The sequence below is a fragment of the Panthera pardus genome, unplaced genomic scaffold (assembly GCF_024362965.1).
Source record: "Panthera pardus isolate Hobbes unplaced genomic scaffold, ASM2436296v1 HiC_scaffold_188, whole genome shotgun sequence".
In the NCBI taxonomy this organism is placed as follows: domain Eukaryota; kingdom Metazoa; phylum Chordata; class Mammalia; order Carnivora; family Felidae; genus Panthera; species Panthera pardus.
Window position 1 is genome coordinate 12,350 of NW_026526752.1, and position 23,936 is coordinate 36,285.

General features: G+C 40.8%; 1 protein-coding gene across 1 annotated transcript in view; it reads left to right on the forward strand.

The window, feature by feature from the left end:
* The window catches only part of LOC109261402 (probable cation-transporting ATPase 13A4), a gene marked incomplete at both ends in the record, with an annotated part of 61,342 nt that overhangs the window by 11,189 nt on the left and 26,217 nt on the right, over positions 1 to 23,936 (forward strand). Inside the window, 9 exons of the mRNA XM_053906497.1 lie at positions 4,912 to 5,046; positions 7,553 to 7,723; positions 8,795 to 8,952; positions 9,560 to 9,748; positions 12,242 to 12,303; positions 15,955 to 16,105; positions 17,746 to 17,832; positions 18,055 to 18,208; positions 19,358 to 19,469. Coding sequence (XP_053762472.1) covers positions 4,912 to 5,046; positions 7,553 to 7,723; positions 8,795 to 8,952; positions 9,560 to 9,748; positions 12,242 to 12,303; positions 15,955 to 16,105; positions 17,746 to 17,832; positions 18,055 to 18,208; positions 19,358 to 19,469 — 1,219 coding nt within the window. The remainder of the gene's footprint in view (positions 1 to 4,911; positions 5,047 to 7,552; positions 7,724 to 8,794; positions 8,953 to 9,559; positions 9,749 to 12,241; positions 12,304 to 15,954; positions 16,106 to 17,745; positions 17,833 to 18,054; positions 18,209 to 19,357; positions 19,470 to 23,936) is intronic.

Here is a 23,936-nt window from a genome sequence, read left to right on the forward strand (position 1 = left end):
TCCTGAGCTGAAATCAAGAGTCAGACCTTTCACCAACTCAGCCACCCAGGCACTCTGATATTGTGAACTTCTAAAATGGGAGGTGCATACTATCTGATTATCTTCTTTTTGTGACATTAGCAAACAAATGTTTATGACCTAGATTTACTATTTCATTAGGAGTTTCAAATTTCTACTTGTATCATACCATCTTCACATACTAAGCGGAATATTTCAGTAAAGAAAAACCCTCCTCAACTATTTCATTACCCTGAGATTCAGTTTGTTTAAGAAATAAAAGATTAATATTTGATTTTTTTTTTTTTATGTACCAGCTTTCAAAATAATGGGTTGATCCTCTAGCATTATCCAAAGAATTTTTTTTTTAGAGTCAATATGGATGTATAATGTTAAACGTTGTTGGTATATTTCTCTCCATGGCAATTTTTATTCTTACTGTGCTCAAATTGTCTCATCTTTGGCCGTTGAGTGCCTCCTCAGATTGGCTTGTGAATTCTTTTGCCATGACTTCAGCAGTCTTTGAAAATTTTATTGCTTTCTGATATGGTATGATATTCCACGTTCATCTGGAACAGTTCTGCTCTAAACCTGGACACATCCATTTTTCCAAAGAGCTCTTAGTAATTAATGGTAGTTAGAGACCTCAAACAGTGCACTGGAAGTGCTCGTTTCTACGTGTTAGTCACTGTTGCTAGGCCTTTTTAGGAGACAGATGTAGGAAATAATTTATTTCTTTTTTTAAATGTTTATTTATGTTTGAGAAAGAGAGAGAAACAGAGTGTGAGCAGGGGAGGGGCAGAGAGAGAAGGAGACATGGAATCCGACACAGGCTCCAGGCTCTGAGCTGTCAGCACAGAGCCCAACGCAGGACTCGAACTCACGAACCGCGAGATCATGGCCTGAACCGAAGTCAGCACTTAACTGACTGAGCCACCCAGGCACCCAGGAAATAATTTCTTAAAGATACAATACATTATGAGTTCATACTGGCCTTTCTAATTCAAGTTTAGAGCTATGGGCTTTTTACTTAACTTTGTTGATTGTTGATTGTTGATTGTTGATTGTCTCTCCTTTCTCTATCTCAAGTGTCCTGATTCTCAATGATAGCAACAAATTACTCATTTGCTCTGTTCCTTATACACACTAATCTTAGAATAGCAAACCAAGACACGCTGCGGGAATGTAATTCCTAAAAACAATTTCATGTTTTGTTGGAATTCTTCTTTTCTCCCACTTATGATATGCCATTTCAAATGTACAAATTATACATTTTTTAAAAAAAAATATGTTTCAGAGTTACTCAAAATGATTCTTCTCTGTTTATGTCAACAATTTGATAGGGTCATCCCATTCATTTTGCCTTAGGTTTTTAGTGTTAGCTTTTCAAATTTGTTTTTTGTATTCCCTTATGTAGGTATTACACAAATATATATTGTATAAAATATAAATGTATAAATTTAATAAAATTATATATATAATGTATAAATTATAAATTAGATAAAATGTGTATTATGATTACATAAACTATCTGCATGGTTCAAAAGATCTTAAAGGTCTTAAATCCATAAAACAAGACATTTGGGAGAGTCAGGCTCCTATCCCTCTTTATCTACCTTGTATAATCTCTATAGGAATCATTTTTGTTTGCTTTTGATTTATTCTTACATTTAACGGATACAAAAGTTATATATAATATCCATATCTGTATCGCATGTATCCAGAAGATTATATATATTTATACTGCTGTTTAGATGACAGGGATATACCATACACATTTAACTTACATTTCCTGGTGTGTATGTTTTACATGCTTTATTTTAATTGAAGTATAGTTGACATAGAATGCTATATTAGTTTCAGGTGTATTTATATACTTAACTGTGTTTCATAGAGAGTCTTTCATAATGGGATAAAGAAATAGTTTTCGTGTGTGATTTCAGCTGTATAGTACTCTTGTGTATGGCGGAGCCATTGTTTATTCAACCAATTCTCTATTGAAGTATGTTTTTTATTGTTGTTTTTTAGTTTTTACTATTACAGATAGTGCTGAAGTAAAAAGGCTTGTTGTGCATATGTCTTTTCATATTGCCACCAGTTTATCTTTGGCATTGATTTCAAGAAGTAAAATTGCTGAGTTAAAGGATGGATGTGTGTATGTACTTTTGCTAGGTACATATTGCTAAATTTCTTTCCATGGAGATGGTACCAACTTGCATTTGCACCAGAAATTGTGAGAGTGCCTGTGTCTTCATGGCCTTGTCAACAGACTATGCCGGCAAACTTTTAGATTTTTCTAATTAGATAGATGGGCAATGTTATATGTATATGTTTATTTTTTCTTTTTTAAGGGAATAACTTGACTCTTAGAGAAAAGTTGCCAGAATAGTTCAAATAACTTTTTCCCTGAGCAATTTGAGAGTAAGTTGCCAAACTAAGGCTCCATGACTCTTACCTATTTTAGTGTGTGTTTCTTAAAGACAAGGACGTTCTTCTACATAAATGACAGTGTAGCCGTTAATATCAGGAAGTTAATATTGATATATTAATAGAAACTGATACTCAGACCCTATTCGAATTTTCCCAGTGGTTAATAATGTTCTTAATAGAAAAGGATTTGGGATCACACAATGGTGTTGTTCAACATATCTCTTTATTTTTCAATCTTCCCTTGATTTTCATGACTTTGATTCCTTTCACTCTGACTATTTTGTAGAAAGTCTCACAATCTGGATTTGTCTGATGTTTCCTAATAGTTAAATTCAGGTTATGCATTTTTGGCTGGATATCACAGAAGTGATGCTATGTCCTTGTTGCTTCCTCTCAAGTGCTACATAATTTAAATTTGTCCTATTACTGGTGATGTTAATTTGGATTACTTTGTTAAATAGTACCTGCCAGGTTTCTCCACTGTAAATTTACTCTTTTCCCCTTTGTAATTAATAAATATTTTGTTGAGAGATACTTTGAGATGATATAAATAAACTCTCCTCATTAAATTTACCCACTAGTTGTAGTATCCATTGCTATTTCTTGGCTAAATTATTACTTTGATGGTTGCCAAATGGTGATTTTCTAATTTTATCTTTTCTCCTACATTAATTGTAAAGTTACTGTAGGAAAAAACTATCTTTCTCCTCATTTATTCATCCATGTGCTTATATCATATGGACTCATGAATTCCTATTTTATTTGATGGGTCATAGTTCATTTATCTTTATTTACTGTGATGCTCAAATTGTTACACATTTAGGCAGTGAAAGCCTGTTAAATTGGTTTTGATGTTTTTTCTTTCTCCGTATTTCCTTGAGCAACAAAATGTTCTAGCTTATATGATACTTTTCTTGACCCAGCCTTATAATCAGCCATTTCCTTGAGGAATAAGGATTCTTTTTGGGGAGAGGAATAGAATTTAGAAACCAAAATTTGGGCACTAGATATGCACATTATTATTGGGGTTTCACTGCCCCCAGGCCCTCTCAGAGAACAGAATTAGTGAATATATGTATATCAAAAGACAAGCAAACGTATTTTATATATGCGTGTTCTTACATACACATACATTTACATCTATATTATTTCCCTATTTATCTATTGAAAACTGTCAGTTTACATTGTTGTCTCTAATTCTAATCTAATACCAAAGAGTTTATTCTAGGTTTATTTCCATCTATATTTGTAAGTTCCTTTCTTTATGAGAAACCTGACTCCTATTAGCCTCATTATATCTACTTATTCTATCAATCCCTGCTGAGCGGAACCCAACATCCATCATTACTGATGCCCTCCCCTACTTCCATGTAGACCCCTTTTTCACCCTTCTTGGATTCCAACATCCCACACCAGGCCACTGTCACCAATGTGGCCCTTCTCTCCCTCCTTGGGCTCTGACACCCTGCGCCGGGTCATGTAAACACCTGTCCATTCTGCTTAGGCTCCAAAACTTGTAGCAGGCTGCCCCCACACCCCACACCACCCAACCTTCTGCAAGGATGCCTATCTTATTTAACCCCTCTAGCTTTAGGATGGAGCAAGGAAGGAAAAAAGTAAAAGAAAGCAGACGGGAGGAAAGGAAGAAAGGTAGGTAGGAGGGAAGGAACTTTCATTTTTTAAATTATGAGTAAGAATGAGATCTCTTCAAATGTTTAGCATGCCATTTGCATTGTACGTATGCCTCTATAGAGCGTATGTGTGTGTGTGTGTGTGTGTGCATGTATGAACTGTTAACATCTCTAGCAATTTTGCTATAGTCATTTGCTGTACATCTCTTTTTTCAGGAATTCTTTATATATTAGGAATATTAATCTTTTGTAATATAATGTACTGTAAATTTCAAATATGTTTTCTAAACTTGTCTTTAGGTTTTTTCTCTGTTTTCATTTTATGCAATTTATTACTTTTTTCTCTTATTGTTCTCAGATTTTGAATCAACATTGAGGAATAGTTTCCTTTTTTAAAAATATAATGTATTCTCAAGTTAGCTAACATACAGTGTATATAGTGTGCTCTTGGCTTCAGAAGTAGATTCCCACGATTCATTGCTTACATACAACACCCAGCCCATTCCAACAAATGCCCTTCTCAATGCTTATCACCCATTTTCCCCTCTCCCCTACCCCCTCATCAACCCTCAGTTTGTTCTCTGTATTTAAGAGTCTCTTATGGTTTGCCTCTCTCGCTGTTTGAAACTATTTTTCCCCTTCCTTTCCCCCACGGTCTTCTGTTAAGTTTCTCATATTCCACCTATGAGTGAAAACATGATATCTGTCTTTCTCTGCCTGACTTATTTCACTGAGCATAATACCCTCCAGTTCCATCCACGTTGCTTTTTCATTGATTTCCAATTAAGCTAGATGTTGGACTAGTTGTTGTGAGAAAAAAATCTGACTTGACTCTGCCATCTCACACTTTCAGCTGGAATCCAAGAGCTGGAATCACGCTTCCTGGTACCCGGAGATCTATTAATTTTGACGGGGAACAAAGTGCAAATGCCATGCGATGCCATCCTGATTGATGGCAGCTGTGTGGTAGATGAAGGCATGCTGACAGGTACGGTTCTGTCTCACGACTTACAGCCTTGGCAAGCTCTCCCAGGTTCCTTCTCTATCAGAACAACAGTGGCAAAGCTGGGGCTTGCTGTGGGATATTACACTCCCACAATTCTTACTTGACTGTCCTGCTCTGGATGGGAGAGTTCAAATTAAAGCTGCTTTCTGTGTCCTATGTTTGATACAGTTGTAATTTTCTGAGTGCTTAGCATTTTCTTCTTGAACAAAGGTTATTGCAACCCTGTCGCTTTACCTTAAAAGACTGTAGAGATCATTAGACATTTCAAATCATCTGTGACTTTTATGTTCCGTATTTTCACATAAATTGTATCTTTTGATAAACTTGGAAGATATGAAAGCTATTGATGACATCCTGAAACCCAGAAGGTCAAGTCCAAGCTCTTCCCTGCCTTGGCTTGAATATGTGAAAAGGTTCACGACAAAGGATTTGTCACACATCTGCTGCCTGAAAACACACTGGGACTTTAGGACTAATTGAATTTCATTTTTAAGTAGTATGCTGCTAGAGCAGGGAGGGACCTTAGAGGTCACTGCATCTCATGGATATGGAAGCTGAGGTCCAGAGAGAAGAGACCTTGAGATCACAGTGCTTCAAGTTCTCACGAGTGCACATTTGAGGAGATGTTGTGCCAACATTTCTGTAAGATAAAGAAGAATCATAAAGTTTTTTTCACAGATGGACTAGGGGGCTGAGAAGACACATTGACATACTGTGGTTCCCACTGAAGCCAAAATTGAATCCATTTCTCTAGGACAGACCAGGAAGGCATGAAATGGAGACAAGAACATGTATCTTTCTTCTATGTAACTTTACCAAAAAATGTTTTTTTATTTTTTTATTAAAAAAGGTTTTTTTAATGTTTATTTATTTTTGGAGACAGAGAGAAACAGAGCATGAACAGGGGAGGAGCAGAGAGAGAGGGAGACACAGAGTCGGAAACAGTCTCCAGTCTCTGAGCTGTCAGCACAGAGCCCAACATGGGGCCCGAACTCACGAACTGTGAGATCATGACCGAGCCAAAGTCAGACACTCAACCGACTGAGCCACCCAGGCGTATGGTCTCCCCCCACCCCAATTTTTTTAATGCGTGGCAGGCCATGTTTCTTCATATAAGGAATCCGTAGATTTGTAAAATTCCTTTAGTGCTGGGACCTCTGCAATGCTAAGTACCTTTCTTCTGGCAAAAAGTGGCCCTACTACAGTGGGACATATCTCTGACTTTGTACTGCCCACTTTTCAAAGGCCAGTGGAAGGCTTTACAAGGTTTATTCCACAGATCAGACCCTAATTACTTCCTCAACGTCATTCACCACCCTGTATTAGCACTTCAGCCCACTGCCATCTGCTCCTTCCATGTCACTGGCAGCAGTCACCCATGTCCCAATTGCCAAACCCAATGGATTCTTTAGATTTCTCTTCTTGTTGACCTCTCTGCTGCCTTTGATGATTCTGACCATCTTTCCTTTTGGAAAACTCTCTTCTCCCTAACTGTCCAAGATAGCGCCCTGCCCATGCTGCTCCTGATTGTTGGTAGTGCTCAGAGCTATGTCCTAGTCCTATCCTCTTCTATCCTCACTCTTGGTCCCTCAGTAATCTTCTCTCTCCTGTGACTTTAATCATAGCCTGTAAGGTGGTGAACTTTGACTAAATGTCTCTGGTCTAGGCTTCTCCCTTGAACTCCAGACTCAAATAAATAAATGCAAGACGTCTCAACATAGCCATCCCACAAGACATCTCCAACTCATGGTGAACATAAAGCAACTCTTCCTTCCTCCTATAATCCCTCTGTTGATGACTAATGCCACCCTCTGCTCATTTCCCCAAGTTGGAAACCAAGAAGCCATTTTGAATTTCTCTGTTCCTATGACCTCCCAATATAAAACTCTCCCCAAGTTTTGTAACTTCTTACCTTCTTATTTCTCAGCTCCTGGACTTCCTTTTACTCTCACTGCCTGCTGCCATAAGTCAGACTTTGTTCTCTCCATCTGGATGTCCAGCTTCCAACCTCACCAGACTTCAATCCATTCCCTGTACTGCAGATAGAGTACTCTCTCTCATACATGAATATGATATTACTCTCCTGAAAAAAACACTTAAATATCTCCCCACTCCCTTCTGCCACTAATGCCTACAAAAACCATGTAAACACTTAAATATGTGCACCTAGGGCTTCCCTGCTTTGGTTTCCTGCACAGGTCTCATGGCCCCTCACTCCCCATGCCCCACATTCTGGACCTCACAACTTGCTATTCCCTACACAGCTATTTCTAGCCTTCTTTAATGTCCTTGTTGGATGTTACAATACTTATAGTATTTATAATACATTATTCTTATTTATTGGGACTAAAAGTCTCCTAAAAAACAATCTCCTTGTATCCCTAATACCTAGGGTTGTCCCTGCCACCCCCTGCAGGCTTATAACAAACGTCCACCGCATGCCTAGTGAGTGCATACGTGATTTAAATGAGATGTTTGTTTTCTATAGGAGAAAGTATTCCAGTCACTAAAACTCCATTGCCCAAGATGGAGAGCTCCATGCCCTGGAAAACGCAGAGTGAAGCCGACTATAAAAGGCATGTCCTTTTCTGTGGGACAGAGGTTATCCAAGCTAAGGGAGCGTGCTCCGGGACCGTGAGGGCGGTGGTGCTGCAGACTGGTGAGTGAGCATCCCTTCTTTGGTATGTTACTTTAATGAAATATTTTTGCTCAGTGTGTCTAGTGCCTGAAATCTATTAGGTAAGCAATAGTCTTTCGATAACGAACCAAACCTATTAAAGTTCCATATTTCAAGTGTGAATTGCACTATGGCACATGCCTTTTAGTCAACAAAATACCTATGACAATAATTACTATTAACATGTTTTGTAGTTTAGAAACTATCTCTATATATCAAACCTGCACAGCAAAGATGCTTGTTCCCACTTCGTACATAAATAGGCTGAGGTCAGCACAATCTGAACAAACTTAAAAAAAAAAAAAAATCACATAGCTAGTCACTGAAAGACCTGGGTCTAGAACTTAGATCTTTTAGCCCCAAATCCCAAGTTTTTCTAGCCAGGGTTAGAAATTGAAAACTTAGGCGCCTGGGTGGCTCAGTCGGTTAAGCGTCCAACTTCAGCTCAGGTCATGATCTCACGGTTCGTGGGTTCAAGCCCTGCATTGAGCTCTGTGCTGACAGCTCGGAGCCTGGAGCCTGTTTCGGATTCTGTGTCTCCCTCTCTCTCTGCCCCTTCCCCACTCGTGCTCTGTCTCCCTCTGTCTCAAAAATAAATAAACATTAAAAAAATTTTTAAAAAGAAATTGAAAACTTGACACTGAAAAGTATTAGAAATTAAGTCCATCAGTATTTACTGGGTCCTATGGTTTAATTTCAAGTAACGTGTGTGTGTGTGTGTGTGTGTGTATGTGTGTGTGTGAGTCGTTTCCTTAAAATGAAGTTATATTGGGCAAGGCTGTGTTCTGATCCCAGTGTGGTGGTTTCCTATCTCTGGGTCACATTGATTTTGAAAGTAGAGAGAAGAAAGATCAGAAGGGAATAGGCTCTGAAAAAGTAAGATATTTCCATTCTGGCACTCAGGTGTCTTCCCAATTATCCTTTAATTGTGTTTGGGTTTAAGCACTGTTGAAATATCTCTAGAGAAAAACAAAGGCCATGTTGAGGCTTAGAAGCGTGCTAGTAGTAAGATTTGTCATCCTAAGAATGTGGATTGTGTGTTTGTTACTTCAGGATTCAACACTGCAAAAGGCGACCTCGTGAGATCCATTCTGTACCCGAAGCCAATGAATTTTAAGCTTTACAGGGATGCCATCAGGTTCCTCCTGTGCCTTGTAGGGACAGCAACCATTGGGATGATCTATACTTTGTGCGTCTATGTGCTCAACGGGGTAAGTTGCTTTTGTTCTTTTACTACATGCACACGTAACACTCATGGAGGTATAATTTATACTCTGCACGTTAACCTTAATCTCAGCTATGGTTTATAAACCTGGGAAACAAAGCCAAACACTGATACCTGCACATGTACTCACAGTTCGCCAATATGAGAGATTGATCCCCAAGTAATATTATAACAATCAGAACTAGAGGGGCAAAACGCTGTTTCCTGAGCTACCAACAGTGCCTCTCATCTTGTACACTTCTTACACCATTTTTTCATTTTCGATCTGAGAATATGTTTATCCCAGTAACATAGTATTTTGGCATTACTAAATAAGGAGCTGAAAATAAAACCTGGATATCCCATGTTGGTGAGGCCATGGCAAATTTGTACATTGTTCTCTGCTGGTAGCAGCAATGACTCATTACAAACTGTTTCATTGCACTTTGGAAAATCTATGAGAGCCATAAACCGTGCATACTTTGTGACCCACTCATATCATTTCTGGGAATCTGACCTAAGGAAGTAAACAAAAAGGAGGAAAAAAGTCATATGCACCACGCTGTTCAGGACTGATTTACCTGTAATAGCTGAAGAGTGACTTTATGTCCCAGGAGCCTCCAGAGGAGGTGGTGAAGAAAGCCCTTGATGTCATCACAATTGCGGTCCCTCCTGCTCTACCTGCTGCTCTGACCACAGGCATTATCTATGCCCAGAAGAGGCTGAAGAAGAGAGGCATCTTTTGCATCAGCCCCCAGAGGATCAATGTATGTGGACAATTAAACCTTGTCTGCTTTGACAAGGTATGTGTGTTTCACCCTCATTATCATTGCCATTTTTATCATCGTTGTCATCGGGTAGAGGCGCTTCACACTTTTCTGGGGCAGGAAACACAGGATGTGTTATCTGCCTTCCTTTTATCTCTGGTTGGATGCGTAATCTAGGAAAGGCACGTCTCTTGAGCTTCCAGATTCTAGGGTTTAGAAGAGGGAGAGTAGGTACTGAATAAGCAGGTCTTTGAAAGTCCTTCCAGCTCAGTTAATTAAGGTAGCATTCTGTCCCTCCCCAGACAAAACCACATACAAGGAACAAAACTTAAACCCTTCACTATGGTCCCTGCTTGACCACTACCATGGTCAAGGATATTGCCTAGCGTATAGTCAGTGCCCAATAAATATTTATTGGTTTAATAATGAATAAATAAATAATTAATAATGATAATGATGAATAATAATGAATAATGCATAATTATGAATAAATAATAATTAATCATAATAAATAATGAATGAATTAAAAAGGGAAGGATTTATTTAACTGTATTTTACTTGGGCAGTTGCACTTGGCTATAGGAAAGCTCCAATCAAATCCTTACTGTATTTTCCCATCTGTAGTATATTGCTTAAAATTATTCTTGACTATATGCCAGTTATTCCCAACCAGCCTCTTATTCTACCTCCTCCTGCATATATTCTTTTGGTCTGGTGTCTGCCTATACTGAGTGAGGGTAGGGGCTGTGAGAGCGTAAGGCAGGGATGATGGGCTGTCTTGTGTCCAGGTCTTCATTTATAAAGGGGATTGATGACTGCAGAGAGAGGTCAATGCCTTTGAAAGAAGTTTAACATTACAGTTCTCCTGGTAAGGAGAGGCACAGTCCTGTGGGCCATGGGAGGAATGGCAAGTTTGGATAAGGGATCTGAGGAAATGCCTAGACCAAGGCCTTTACTGGGGTCTCTACGGGGAAGGCAGGTCAGGGCAGGGTAAACAGCTTATGACTGGCTAGTTTGAACGATTTGGGTGAGCTTTGGGCTGCAGGGTGGTCTCTGGCCCTTGGCCCCAGGATGATGAAGGCAGCAGACTATTGCCTCCTGAGGAGTAGGGGCCAGGTAGATGATTAGTTTGCATGTCAAAGGCACGCGGAGTCCCTTACTATCTCTAAGAATTGGCTAGCCCAGGAGATGGAGTCTTTCCTTAGAAAGGTTTTTTAAGATGTCAAATCATCATAATATATAGAAAATTAATACAACACAAGGGTATAATAGGCAGGTGAATATGGGCAAATGAGTGGATTTAGGAACGCAATAGAGCCGGTGGTTTTGACCAGAGCAAGACGTCAGTAATGGGAGAGGTTTGTACACCTTTGCTATCTGGGTAAGACATTTGTACATACCTTTCAGGCAGTGCGGTACCTTTGAGAGTGGTTTTTGGTTCTGTTTTTGCTTTTTTAATTGTCGTTCTCCTTTTTCTTACTTTTGTTGTGGCAAAATGAACATTCCATAAAATTTACCGTTTTAACCATCTTTAAGTGGCTTTAAGTGCACTTACATTGTTGCGCAATCATCACCGCCATCCATCTTGAGAATTGTTCTATCTTCCCAAATGGAAACCCTGTGTCCATTAAACAGGACATTGAGGTTCTTGATGATAGAAAAGTAATAGGATCAGAGCTATATTACATGGTTACTGGACTATCAGAGAGACCTACCACGATCAGAAGGCTAACATGGCTCTTGCCAGCATTTCTGAATTATTTTGTGATCCAATTAGCATAACAAAGAAGAATGTTCTATTTGTGGGGTCATCTCATCCCTGCACTTGGCAAAAGAAGCAGGGGTGGGACAAATCATTATGACATGAATTTGCATAAAATAAGTAATAATTAGGGGTAATTATCATAATTTGCTCTTACTCTGTGTCAGACATTAAATCAAGCACTTTATTTGTATCATCTAATTTGACGTTCACAATAACCTCATCCGATTATAAGCACATTGTACAGGTAAGGGCTCCAAGTTTCAGAGGGATTAAATAACTCTCCCAGGTCATACAGCTAGTGTTTTAAATGAGTCCAAGCTCTTCATCATTATCCTGTACGGAGAGAAATACCAAAAAGCACCCTCTTTTACCTAACAGGTGTCAAAGAGCAAACCACCTGTTTAGAGCAGGGAAAAAGTCTACTCCCATTACTTATTTCTGATGACATACTTTTATCCTCTGCTGTAAAACCTGGGACTCACCCACTTTATAGCTCTTACAGGCTTACCAAGACTTTCCCATTAGATCCTCACAACCAGCCTCTGAAGTCTGTAAGACAGATACCGTTTTCTTCCTTTATTGCCAGCTTGGTACAACTGGTAGGAGCCGTCCAAGCTTCTGCCGAGGACCCCAGGATTCCCACCTGACTGTGTCCTTCCTTGAGGTGCTGATTTCAGTAACGTGTTTGTGACATATATTTCCCTGTTAAAACATACCTTATGGGCTGTCGCTTCAGAGTAAACCGAGCCCTCGTTTCTGTTTAGACAGGCACCTTAACAAGGGATGGTTTGGATCTCTGGGGAGCCGTACCCTGCGATAGGAGTGGGTGAGTACCTGGGACTGAATGCACTGGAGTTTCTCTTTTCCCAGAGAAAATACTCTGCATTTTCTCCTGAAAATTAATAATGAAGACATTTTGGCTTCAGAGCAGTGGTTGCCAGAGTGCCTTCATGTAATGTCTCTTTGGAGCACTTCCAAGTCTTACTGAAACATGCATAGCTCCCTACACCCTATCCCCTGCCCCATTCCACTCGCAAACCTAGGAGACAGAGGGGTTTCGCGTCTTTGCTAAGATGTGATTTGTAAAACCATTTTTAAATTTTTTTAATGTTTATTTATTTTTGAGCAAGCGAGAGGGAGAGAGAGAGAGAGAGAGAGAGCAGGGGAGGGGCAGAGAGCGAGAGGGAGACACAGAATCCAAAGAAGGCTCCAGGCTCTGAGCTGTCAGCACAGAGCCCAGATCATGACCTGAGCCAAAGTCAGATGCTTAACCAACTAAGCCACCCAGGCACCCTGCAAAAAAATCTTAAAACTGTAATTTGCTGTCAGCATATTAGTGAGGGGCCTGAAGTTGACCCAGTGTACCTGATTTGGAGAATACCAGGACACGGTCCCTCAGGGAGGTAACATTCCTTCTACAAACTGAAGCCTTTCAGTTTGCCTGGAAGGAGAACACTGCACTGACTTGTGCACAGTGAGTTTCAGGAAGAGCAGCAGCCATGAACCCGTAGCTAATGCACTCATTTTCTTTGGTATTGCAGTTCTGGAAACTCCACCTTTTGGGTGCAGGGCAACTCCTCCTTTCTGGCCAGAAAAGACTCGTTTTTTTGGCAATTTTCAGCTCGGGGTGGTATGATTTGCATGGCTCTCTTGTGTGGCCCTCTTGTGGGCATGTCTGACATTGCACCCCCCCCCCCCCCCCGCTTTTTCTGGTCACTACCTCCACTTGCGAACAGAACACGAACCATCTGACTTTTACATTTTTTTTTAAATGAAAGTATTTCCCCCGTATCCTCACATCCTCCATCACAAAAGCATCTAATGCATAAAAGGTACATTGTGGTTCTTCTTATATGCAGGTGACCTATAATTTATCCACAAAATATTTTAATTACATGTGTGTAATACATTCTCATATGAAAATATTATTTATAAGCAAGTCTATTTCCTGGGTTAACAAATAGATCTCAGTGCTTCTAGCCACTTTGGTCCACAGGAGAAACCTCTTATAAATATTAAACGTTCTCAAGTTCTTTTCATTTTGTCTCAAACATAGATTTAGATATAGACCTGGTCTTCCTGTTCATTTTTATGTTTCCGCTTCAGCTTCCACAAAAAATGTATGTATTTGTTCAAATACGTAAGCATCCTGAGAGTAGTTGGTCTTTTATTTATATTTGTGTTCCTAGTGCTGTAGCACTATACCAGGCACATGGGCACACATAACAGGTGCCCAGCAAATGTTTAATTAAAATGAACTTACTATGTTCCACCTTTTTTTTTTTTAATGTTCCATCTTTTGAATGCTTTTCCACTTATTGAATTCAGGCATCCTCTTATTCACAAAACTTTCTTTTCTAAAAGTAACCTGTCAGGGGCGCCTGGGTGGCTAAGTCGGTTAAGCGGCCGACTTCAGCTCAGGTCGTGATCTCGCGGTCCGTGAGTTCGAGCCCCACGTCGGGCTCTGTGCTGACAGCTCGGAGCCTGGAGCCTGCTTCTGTTTCTGTGTCTCCCTCTCTCTCTGCCCCTCCCCTGTCCGCGCTCTGTCTCTCTCTGCCTTTCAAAAATGAATAAATGTTAAAAAATAAATAAATAAATAAATAAATGTAACCTGTCAAATTGAAATTAAAACATTGATACAATGTTTAAGTTATTGATTGATTAATTAAGCCTGCTACTCTTGCTTCCTAAAAGGAAAATTTAAAATTTGAAAAGAAAGATTGCCAAATTTAATTAATAACATCAGAGAAAACCTACTCAATACTAGGTAGAAGTCAGCATTTGACTTACAGGCTATTAAATATCTTCTTGTAAAAGGTAAGCTCATCTTTAATAATTCTTTTCCAAAAATTCCTGCCCAATGTGCCAGATACTTCAAGAACCATTAGAAGGCCACCTGGGCTACTTGAGCAGGATCAATCATAAACATTCAAATAAAAATACAAGGACAAGGATGAGAGAGAGTTCTATTTATTTGTTATAAAAACAAGAGTTTGGCCCAGTCCCCAGGAACTCAGAATTATATATTCAGAATTACGTAGCAATGGCAATATGTGTGCCAACTTAAAAATAAGATTTTTTTCCCTTAATCTGTGTTTGCTTTTCAGTGTGAGCTTAAGCATCTGTGTTAATCACGCTGCTGGTGATTGCTTAATGTGTACTAAAATACTGGGGGACATGTTGGAAACCACTAAGACAACTTGAACTACTGATACATAATAATAAATATAATCAACAGGGTCAGTAATCAGCCAAGAGGTTTTTGAACTTGTAGGGAAACTTGAATGAGGAAGCCAGGAAGAAATACGCCTGGATTATGAGTTAGCTCTGTGATGGGGAGGCTTTCGGGAATAAAAGGCTAGAGCAAACTAAGGCCATATTTAAAGAAATTCAGTGTCCATATCATGGGAAATAATAATCTGATCCTGGAGAGCATGTTTTAAGACAAAATGTGACACATAAAAACTTTTCCAGTAATGAGTAATTAGGGTGGTAGAGAGGTCTGGAAACTGCACATTGGAGGCACAGCTAGAGGTCCTATGTAGCCCCAGAGGAAGAAGAGATAATAGGGCCACAGCTGAGCTGGTCCACAAATCTGAAACAAGAGCATGTAGACTCTGGCCCCTTGGAAGCACCTGCCCCTCTGAGGTCCCCCACGTAGGATGGGCTGCTTTGTGGACCACCTACGGTGCTCCACGTGTAAGACATGACAGCAAGGCTTCAAAGGACATGCATCTAGTAAACCTGAGGCCACACTTGATGACTTCATCTCTGACTTAGTGAAAGAACCCTGCATGTGACAATTGGAGTTGTACCTCAGTAGGTTTTAGACGAGGCTAGTTTCTATAAAAAAATGATGGTGATGATGGACGCTAGATGTCAGGACGGAAGAGGGGGACAAAATGTCCTTTTCAAAAATGCTTTTTTTTTAAAGTTCTTTATCATTAAAGTCTTTTGGTTTTCCAGTAATTAACTCATTCATTTATTCATTCATACATTTGTTGAGTATCTGCTGTGGGCCAAACGTCAGATATGTTGGAGAGAAAGATGGAAAAATGTATGCCTGCCCCGAAGGGTTGAGTGAAGATGCACATATACACACACAGCCATACAATGAGCTAGCCTGTGCTTCTCACCACATTGGAAATGAAGCGGTCTGGTAGTTGGGGTGGTAGTGGATGTGTTTCAAACTAAGGGTGATACTTCTAGTTTTTTCTATACCTCTGGGATTAAATCAGTGCCAGAGAAAGAGCAAGGAAAAGAAAGAGTTTGAGACAAACCTCAAAGACCTTTCTCACGCTTGCTGAATTTATAGAAGAATAACGGCTAAATAAAGCATGATTAATTTGGGGGCATTAGAAGATGCATGCCAGTGTAACCATGCATGCTGCAGTAATTTTTCAACAGATATTTACTTCCACAAGCTCCATTTTAGCATGGATGGATAGACTGAAGGCCCTTCCCTTTTCTCCTTCAGGTTCCAAGAAGTCCACAGCTTTGTGTCCGGCAGGTCTTTGCCATGGGGCCCGCTGTGTGCGGCCATGGCCAGCTGCCACTCTCTGATTCTTCTTGATGGGACCATCCAGGGAGATCCTCTGGATCTCAAGATGTTTGAAGCCACCACCTGGGTAAGATCCTGCTCTGCAGATGACCTAAGAAGCTTCTTCAATGCCAGAGCAACACAGATTTTATCATATTCAATACTTTCAATATAGAGGTACATGCAGTAGTGATGGACAAACTAATCTAAGTCTGTTTTCCTCATCTGTACAATTTAACTAATAATAGTATCTCCATTGTGGAGTTATTATGAGGATAAATGGAATGATGCATTTAAAAAAAAAATCCCTGATAGTATGCCTGGGACATTGTAGGTTAACCATATTCATACAATTATTCTATATCTTCCAACTCTTGAGACAACATAATTGCTGTATAATTATTTTCCAACTTTTGAGCAATGTCTGGTTGTAAAGTTTTCTAGAACATGGGGATTAGGAAACAGCACTGTCTCCACTGCTTAGGATAATTCATTGTTACCAAAAGTTTTATTCCTATTAAATGAATATTGACTTTGTTTCTAAGACTGGAAGAAATAAAAAGGGAAACCGTGAAAGAGCTTTTGTTGAGATTTTGAAGTAGATTTAAGAGCAAAACGTATAGTTCAGGACCAGGTCTCTGGTTTCCCGGTTCCAGTTTTGGCTCTGCTCTGACTGCTTGACCCTGTGAAGGCATCCCTCTTGTTCAAGTGTTGGCTCCCATGACCTTAAAACAAAAGGGCTTGCATTAGATCAGCAGTGTTCATATAAAACAAACAAACAAAATGAAATAACAGAGCTGGAATCTTTTCTCCAAAGGAAACCTATTCAGAAACATTCTATTAAAAAACCAACAGTTGGAGTTGCTGTGGTTGACATAGAAGATAGACCCTGTGTAATACAGGAAACGCTCGCCACAAGCCCACTCCTACTCCCGGAAGCCCTGTGCAGTTCTAGGCCTCAGTGATTCCCGCGTGCTACCCTGCTAAAGGAGACAGTCTCTAGGGTCCCCTCCAGCGCTAGTGGGATATGGCTCTGTAGCAGTCTGATATCACTCTGCCAGTCCCCCCATTTCTTCTGGGTTACTGTTTTTCTGTATCTTTAAGTAGGAATTACAATTTCCTTTCTGAGATTGTTTCAGCTGCTGGATGATATGATTACAAAGCATTTTGACATCTTTGGGTAAAAGGTTCCTTTGACTATAATTTAGAGTTATTATTACACCAATTACTGAGCGTTTACTGAACACTAGCCACGTACATCACAGTCCCTGCCCTGCCTGGCCCTGAGGACTATCGATTCAAATTAGACAGAGAAGGAAGGGTGGGAACAGTGTCGAACTCTGGGAAAACAAAGACAGTATGGTGCTTGCCTCACACAAGCCTGCCTCTTCATGCTCACTATTTTCAAGTTAAGCTTTTCAGAAGCGGAGAATGAACCTTTATGCAGCACATTCCAACAGAGAAAGCAGGATAAATTGCATGAATAATTCAGAGGTGTCTGCCTTGCAAGTTCTGTGGCATTTCCAATGCACTTCCCCCCTCCCCCCCCCCCCCCCCCCGCGCCCCATGGCAAAATAAGTCTGGTTCACCTCCATCTGACTGAGGGAGGTGACACTGAGAATACATCAAGGTGGCCTGAGGATTTTCTCAAAGAGGGGGTTTGAGCGTGGTATCAGTGGACGAATAAGAACTAAATCTCTACAAAGAAATATCTCATTTGTGAAACAGGAGATGGCTGTTTCTGGGGACGATTTCCACATCAAGGGAGTGCCAGCACATGCCATGGTAGTTAAGCCCTGCAAAACAGCCAGCCAGGTAAGCCTTGCCTGCTATCCACCCCCAAATGCCCAGACTCAAAGGGAAATTTTTGAAGGGAAAATTTTGAAGACAGACGTGTCTTCTTTGAATTCCATAGGTGAAAATTGCTAAGACCTTGCTTCCCGTATTTGCTAAAATAAGAATTGAGGGAGTAGTGAACTCTTGACTAGCTAGAAGCTATGTTGGTATGTCCCTCTCCATTCCCCCTCCCTCAACCAGGTCCCAGTGGAAGGAATTGCAATCCTGCATCTGTTCCCATTCTCATCAGCACTGCAGAGGATGACAGTCATTGTCCAAGAGATGGGGGGTGACCGGCTGGCATTCATGAAAGGTGCACCAGAAAGGGTGGCCAGCTTTTGCCAACCTGAGACAGGTAAGCGAACAGACTTGTGATTCAACAGACGGATCTGTTATTTCCAGCCCAAATGTGTCCCATCAGCACATGATCTATAAATTTAATTACCTACTGGCCATTGCTAATTCGGTAACCCAACTGGCATCCCAAACTCAATACTTCTCTTTCTCACTTCCTGTATTTTCCATCTTGGTGAATGGTATTACGAATTTCTGCCGCTACTCCCAATTTAGGACTCGGCCCTGATTCCTCCCTCTCTTTCAGAGCCTCTATTTTATCAATTGCTGATCCATGGCCCTCTCATTCCATCCACCCAGACCCTCATCACCTTTCCCCTGGATCACTTCAATGTTTGGTAAATCCTGGTCCCAGGTTCCCCTACTCCGATTCACCCTTCATACTGTGGCCAGATTGGTTTTTCCACCACATAGTATAACCCTGTTGTCACTTTCTTGCTGCTATTCTTTCGGTCACTTCCCATAGGTTCCAGGATAGTCTCAGACTCCTTTAGGATCACACATAAGTCCTTCATGATCTGGATCCTACCACACTTTCCAGATATGCCTTGCCACTCCTATCCTCTCTCCTCATGCTTCCCCCGAGCTGAACTCACTACTCAAGTCTTGCTGTCTTGTGTCTCTATGTCTGAGCATATGATGCTCCCTTGGCCAAAATGCCTTTCCTCTTCCTTCGTCTACCCACTTCCCGCCAGGATGATACAAGCACCTCGAAATGTTTCCATAGCACACTGCAATTGCTTAGATCTCATTACACTGGCAATGATCTCATTCCACTGGTTGTTACTAACCCGACAGAGATCTTTAAAGCAGGGTCTGCCGTTCAGTCTCTGTAGAGCCAATATCTGACACATACATGGTAAGCAGACTCTCAATGAATGCTTGTTGGTCAAACTGGAGAAAAAAGAATTACACACGATTCCCATCTTTTTTTCTTTTTTCTTTTTTTGTCCTGCTTTTTTCTCATTTCAGCTTCACTGGATCCCAACCCTGACAGTATAATTATATCTAGGGTTCTCACTGACTTATTTGTGTATCTTTTACGAGGTGTGTTTTCTTGGGAAAGAGTTGGATCTGTTTATAAAGAATTTTTCCACCGGTACCAGGGGAATAAATGTTGCATACTAATCTTGCCTTATTTTCTGAACAGTACCAACTAGTTTTGTTAGTGAACTTCAGATTTACACGACACAGGGCTTCCGGGTCATAGCACTGGCCTACAAGAAGCTAGAAACGGATCATCACACCACTGCCTTCACCAGGTAAGTAGGGAGGATTTGATAAAGCAGAATGGTTTGCTGGGCAGTGGACTGGGCAGTGGACTGAACAATACAGCTTGCTGGATTGGTGTGCATAAAATGTCTCTGAACTTGGTAAACAGGGATAGAGTCATCCTTGTCCTGCCTCAGCCACAAAGCTGATGTGAACCCTGGGAGAATTTCTGAGAAAAAACTGTATAAACTATAAAATATGACATCAATGTACAGCTTTGTAAAAACAGACATAGGAAAATAACCAACGTTTCAGAGAGTTTGAAATTGTGGTGACGACCCCGTTTTGAAACAAATACAAGTAGCTCATTTTTTGTTAGAGTTAGTGAATTAGTTGCTAGAAAACATGACATCTGTCTGAAAAACAATTGATAAATTTGCAACTTAATGAAACAAATGAACAGAGCTTAGACTTACACAGAATCAGAAGAGCCATTCAGGAGGTAGTTTTGAGATGTAAAAGAGGTGCCTAAAAACTAAAATGGACTCCAGTATTTATGCGCTCAAATTTGTTGTTGTATTTTCCACCATTTATAGGCTACCTTGTTTATTTCACCTTCACTGCCATGTCCAGTACTCTGTCAGCTTCTGGGGGTAACACTGCTGTGGAGATAATCAGGACTTATTTTGTTATTTTGGATCTTGAATTTGGGAGGTCTAACATACTTGTGCTCAATCCTATCAGATTCAACACTCCTATTGTCATTATATTTTGTACCACTTCCTTTAAAATAAAATTTGTATGTAATTTGATCAGCACGTATTTTCTATAAGAACTGGGGCGTCTGAGTGGCTCGGTTGGGTGTCCAACTTCGGCTCAGGTCATGATCTCACGGTTCGTGGGTTCAAGCCCCGCGTCGGGCTCTGTGCTGACAGCTCGGAGCCTGGGGCCTGCTTCGGATTCTGTGTCTCCCTCTCTTTCTGGCCCTCCCCGACTCATACTCTGTCTCTCTCTGTCTCTCAAAAATAAATAAAAATGTAAAAAAAATAAATAAATAAAAATTAAAAAAAATAGAAGTAAAGACCATGCCCTGTTATATAGTAAACATAGAAGCAAACATGCAATTCATGACAAAAAGTAATATTTCGGTGAATGCTCAGCTGACTCCACTAAATCTAAATGAAGCGATATGTTGCTTGCCCCTGTGTGCAGAATCACTGTGCAGACTGATACAGGTGCATTTACATATTGGAGTTGCAAATACTGCCAGCAGTCTTGCTTGCTGTCAGGGAGGTGACTCTGAAATGGTTACAAACACTTGGTAAAACTGAATCAAACAGTATAATCTCTTCTCACTTTACATGGCAGTTACATTTCTGAAAAATTCAATAGAATATCAAAAGTGTTTAAAAAATACTTTGTGTTTATATGTAAAACACAGCATGGGGGAAGTATAACAATTTATATTTGTTTAATATAATATTCGTAGTATTAGATATGCTATAATAACACAGATACCATATAGTATAATAATAGTACATTATAAACAGTATAACCCAGTACTGAAAGTATAAATGATTTTTTAATGTCCATGAATGGATGACCTGTAAAATATTCAAGAGGCATGTGAGATGCAGGGGAATTCTTCATGGTGCATTGGTCATTGCAGGAAATCTTGCTTGGATGCCTACAAGGTTTCCAAAATGCCTTCTAGAGGCAGCGCCTCTCCTGCTGAAAACCACCAACAGGGTCCAACTCTGTCACTTTGTGAATGGATAGTGGGGTCCAGAGGGGGAAATGGCTCATCAAAGATTACTGAGTATTGGAGTCCTGAGGCCCGCTTAGATTGATCCTTAAAACTCGGGCTATTACAACTCTGGGTATTTGTTGTAATTTAATTGACTCGGGCCATTAAAGTTACTCAAGTCAGAGAGCTAAGAGTGTGAACTTTGAGACTGGATCTCACATTTGAAGGAAACAAACAAACCAACCTGGGGTCAGGTTGTGGCAGAATTGGGAATGGAACTTTGTTTCTTGAGAACCCATTGGCAGATATATATTAAGATTCTGGCTATTCTGCTATTTCTGATGATTATATTTTTTTTTCAACGTTTTTTATTTATTTTTGGGACAGAGAGAGACAGAGCATGAACGGGGGAGGGGCAGAGAGAGAGGGAGACACAGAATCGGAAACAGGCTCCAGGCTCCGAGCCATCAGCCCAGAGCCTGACGCGGGGCTCGAACTCACGGACCGCGAGATCGTGACCTGGCTGAAGTCGGACGCTTAACCGACTGCGCCACCCAGGCGCCCCTATTTCTGATGATTATAATAAATAGTTGCATATCTACCAGTTTCAAACTCATGATTTTTGAGCTGGTGCATATAACAAAGCACTAATGGTGAAGACGGATAACCAATAGGGAATTGTGAGGGCTGTGGCACACAGGAGAGTACATGCCTGGGCTAACAGCATTGAAATTCCAACGTTTCAAAGTCTGGCAAGATCTAAACCCTTATAGGATCCAATAGGATCTAATCTTAGGTTGTCAATTTGCCCCTCCTGTGCTAAAACCACATCACCATACATCTACTCCTAGCTTAGTTAATTTACCTAAGCTTTGCTAATCCCTAATTAGAGCAGAAAATTTTTTCTAGGGTGTGCGTGTGTGTGTGTGCATGCACGCGCGCAGAGTGCTTCCAACCCTGATACCATAATTTCTTTGAGGGTTCTCAGCCCACTTTTTGCATATTTCAACCTTTAAAAACAGCCTGGATTCCAAGGACAGGAAATGTAATCTCATGGATGACAATATCCCCTTTGCATCACATTCCCCATTCTTGATTATTTTTAGATGCGTCAGGAGGAGATATACTGTCTGTTCAGGAAGCAGGAAAAGGTAGCTCACTATTCCAGGTTGCAGAGCTTCAGATCCCTCAAGAGACCACTTCTTCTCTACTTCTTGATTTATATTGAAACTCATGAAAAGAAGAATCATGTAGTGTTAGGGCTAGAAGAGATCTTGGAGATGCATTAGTTTTACTACCTTCTTTTACAAAAGAAGAAGTAGATCAGCAGACAGAGAAAGTGATTTGCCCATGGTCACACAGCAAAGGTAGTGGCAGATCTGGGTTAAGAACTAGTTAATATCCTGATTACTGTGCATGGAACCCTATGAAGGCCATGTGCCGGGGGAACCAGAAACATGAGTGCCGGGATAGGCTGCAGACTACATCAGATGGCTGACTCTGTGGCCATTTCCTTGACCCAACCTGGTGCCTTGTGGTTGGCTTATGTCATATCTCTGAAAATAGCCAAAGCCTGAGGTTTGGATACGAGGGCCACTAGAAAGTTTGGAGGACCTCATTCAGTCATCAACTAAGTTATCCTTCAAAGAGTAGCTCAAATATCCCCTGTTCCAGGAAAGTTTCTCCTATCACTGTACCCAGAAATGATTACACCTTCCTATCTGACTCCATAGGACCATTATTTGTACCTCTTGGTACTTTTCCCAGCCTTCCATACAAACGAGGCAATCAAGTCCCCCTTCTCCTCCTGGTTAAATGTGAAATCCCCAGAATTAGGGGCTACTATAGTTTCTGTACATTCTCTCCCCCTTCTCCTCAGCCCTGTTCCTTGCCCTCATTTAGGTATTCAGTAAATGGTCATTCACTTGACAGACTGACTGGCTTTGCTTTCCATAAAAACTCTTCTGGCAGCAGAATTTCTGAAAGAGAAAATACATTTTCCTCGGCTGCTTGTCAAAGAAAAAAAAAGGTCACATCAGGCATCAAAGCATTTCGACTAAGGGAACCCTGGCTGAGCACTTCCTCTGTTGGGCGCCGTGCACATGTTGTTGAGCCTGTCTCTGAACTAGGCAGGCTTGCCCTCAGGTTGTTGAGACAGATCAGATAACAAAGAATGGCAAGAGGTATATAAACAAATAAAATGTGTGCTACACTGAGCTAGAGGTAAGATCCTGAGGGAGCAATTATATTTACCCCCATGGGAAGGTTTTTATGGGGACGGGCCTGTGAATTGGGCCTCGGAATAAAAACAGGCAGGGTTTCTTCAATGGCAGATCATGGTGAACTTACAACCTTTTCCGTAAAGTAAGAAAGAATGTCTCATGGCAGTTCAGAGCAAATATTTAGAGATGGTTGAGTACAGAACATAGCCATGTTGGCTGGTCCACCTTGTCAGGAGGTTAGGGTAGGTGAAGAATTTAGTGATAGGTAAAGCTGGAGAGATAGTTTGGAACCAGATTATGGAAAGATTTCAATGCCAGGTTCAGAAGACTGGGGAATGCCTGGAGCGAGTAGCGCAAACTGTGCCCACTTCTGACCACTCTGGTGGAGGTGTTAGCAGGGTCCTAGAAGCATGACTAACTCTAGTTGATGCCGCTGGCTGACAGGAGACCCAGCTGTGAGATGCCCGTGGCAAGTAGGGCAAGGTGGGTCCTGCTGGGTGCTGCTTTCACCCATATTTCAGACAGAATTAGGCAATGCTGGTATGTTG